Source organism: Pelodiscus sinensis, chromosome 6, assembly GCF_052426305.1.
Source record: "Pelodiscus sinensis isolate ZL-2025 chromosome 6, ASM5242630v1, whole genome shotgun sequence".
NCBI lineage: Eukaryota > Metazoa > Chordata > Testudines > Trionychidae > Pelodiscus > Pelodiscus sinensis.
In genome coordinates this window covers 16,657,153-16,659,494 of record NC_143057.1, presented here as the reverse complement: position 1 = coordinate 16,659,494, position 2,342 = coordinate 16,657,153, and the positions used below count along the sequence as shown (strand labels likewise).

General features: G+C 64.0%; 1 protein-coding gene across 1 annotated transcript; it reads left to right on the top strand.

The window, feature by feature from the left end:
- The first annotated feature begins 268 nt into the window (after positions 1–268).
- LOC149524122 (uncharacterized) lies at positions 269–1,931 on the top strand. The gene is made up of 2 exons (XM_089779175.1): positions 269–1,057; positions 1,253–1,931. The coding sequence occupies exons 1-2, from the start codon at positions 508–510 to the stop codon at positions 1,798–1,800; spliced, it is 1,098 nt and encodes a 365-aa protein (XP_089635301.1). The 5' UTR covers positions 269–507; the 3' UTR covers positions 1,801–1,931.
- Positions 1,932–2,342: the final 411 nt, after the last annotated feature.

Here is a 2,342-nt window from a genome sequence, read left to right as displayed (position 1 = left end):
TGCCTTCCTGCTTGCAAAGGATAGATAAGAGTGTTGCAGCTTCACAAGGAATGAGGCTAGGTTATAGATACCCTGTTTGAAAAGTAGTGTTATCTCCCCTCTCCCTTCTGTTTCCAAGGGTATGTCTACACTAGAAAGTTAGTTCGAACTAACGGACGTTAGTTCGAACTAACTTTCCTATGCGCTACACTAGCGCTCCGTTAGTTCGAACTTAATTCGAACTAGCGGAGCGCTTAGTTCGAACTAGGTAAACCTCATTTTACGAGGACTAACGCCTAGTTCGAACTAGCTAGTTCGAACTAAGGGCTGTGTAGCCCTTTAGTTCGAACTAGTGGGAGGCTAAGGCTTCCCAGGTTTCCCTGGTGGCCACTCTGGCCAACACCAGGGAAACTCTATTGCCCCCCTCCCGGCCCCGGAGCCCTTAAAGGGCCACGGGCTGGCTACTCACTTTGTGCCAGTTGCAAGGCTGCCAGCACCCGTGCCTGCACAGCCTGCACCTGCCACACAATGAGCCAGCCATCCGAGGGCTCCCAGCCCTCCACTGCTCCCCACGACCAGCCTGGCGGCTCCCAGGAGCCTGCCCGGGGGCGCAAAAGGCGGGCGCCCGCCTGGTCAAGTGCGGAGATCGTGGACCTCATCGAGGTTTGGGGGGAAGCCTCCAATGTCCACGATCTCCGCACTAGCCACCGGAATGCGGCCGTCTACGGACGCATGGCTGCCAGCCTGGCCGCCAGGGGCCACCAGCGCAGCCGGGAGCAGGTGCGCTGCAAGATTAAAGACTTGCGGCAGTCCTACTCCCGGGCCTGCCTGCCAGGGGCTGACCCGGAGGCCTGCCCCCACTTCCATGCCCTGGACCGCCTCCTGGGGGCTCATGCCGTCCCTGCCCCCCGGGACGTGATTGACCCCGGGGCAGAGGGACCGCTCCTGGACACCGAGGAGGAGCAAGAGGGCTCTGAGAGCCAGGAGCCTGCTGCCAGCCTTCCCAGGACCCGGGACCCCCGAGGCACCCCACAGAGCCGCTCGCCTGCATCATCAGAGGCCGGGGAGGCGTCCACCTGTGAGTACCCTCGTGTTCCCCTTATGTGTACGGGGGGCTGGGGCGAGAGGGAGCCCCGGGACCGTGCGCCTGGGCCTTGCCCACCACGGAGCAGCAGCTGGGGATCCTGCAGGGGCCCTGGCCTTGCAGAGGGGAGCTGGGTTTCACACACCTGGGCCCCTGGGGTAATTGACCGCTGGTCTTCTTGCACCACAGCTGCAGCACCGGGGACTGCAGGGCGCACCACACCGCCTGCAGCAGCCGCCCGCGCCCGGGCAAGCAGGACAGCCAGGAACCAGGAGGACTACCAGAGGCGGCATCTCCGGTTCCTGGACCGACAGCTCCGTCTCCAGGACCACTGGGTCCAGGAGGACCTCAGGCTGCGCCAGAGGAGTCTGGAGGCCCTGGAGGAGCAGGGCCGTGCCCTGCGAGGCCACCTCCAGAGCCTGCTCGACCGCTTTCCATTTCCTCCTCCCCCTGCTCCCCCTCTTGCTCCCCCTCTTGCTCCCCCTGCTCCCCCTCTTGCTCCCCCTGCTCCCCCTCTTGCTCCCCCTGCTCCCCCTCTTGCTCCCCCTCTTGCTCCCCCTGCTCCCCCTCTTGCTCCCCCTCTTGCTCCCCCTGCTCCTCCTGCTCCTCCTGCTTCCGCTCCTGCTTCCTCCACACCCCCTGTCCTCTCTGCCCCCCCCTCCACAACCATTCCCCACCGACGCCCCCGGACCCGCAGTGTGGCGAGACGGGAGAGGCACCCAGACTCCCACCCCTGAGCTTTCCTTTCCCTTCCTCCCTTCCCTCCCCTCCCCTTCCAGCTCCCTCGTCCCAGGTTTCCCCCTCCCTTCTCCCACCTTCATTCCTCCCTCCCCCACCCCAGTTCTGTGAAATAAACAGACGTTTTTGTTGGAAAAACAGGTGTCTTTATTTGACAGTAGGTAGGGAGGGGAAAGGGGAAGGGGGGGGTAGGGTGGAAGAAGGCCCCGGTGGGGCATGCAGGGAGAGGTCAGTCCTCCTCCTCCTCCACCTGGAAGCTCTCCCGCAGGGCTTCCCGGATCCGGATGGCCCCCCGCTGGGCTTCCCGGACGGCGGCGGTGCGGGGCTGACCGTAGTGTCCAGCCATGCGGTCAGCCTCAGCCATCCAGGCTGGCAAGAAAGCCTCCCCCTTCCGCTCACACAAATTGTGGAGCACACAACATGCCGCCACCACGGGAGGGATGTTGTGCTCGGCCAGGTCCAGACGGGTGAGGAGGCATCGAAAGCGGGCTTTCAGTCGCCCGAAGGCCCCCTCCACCACGATGCGGGCCCTGCTCAGCCT

Excerpts from the sequence above, each read along its gene's own strand:
- LOC149524122 (XM_089779175.1), top strand. The coding sequence starts at position 508 with ATGAGCCAGCCATCCGAGGGCTCCCAGCCCTCCACTGCTCCCCACGAC. Across the intron at positions 1,058-1,252 it reads GGCCGGGGAGGCGTCCACCT|CTGCAGCACCGGGGACTGCA; the intron begins GTGAGTACCCTC and ends CTTGCACCACAG.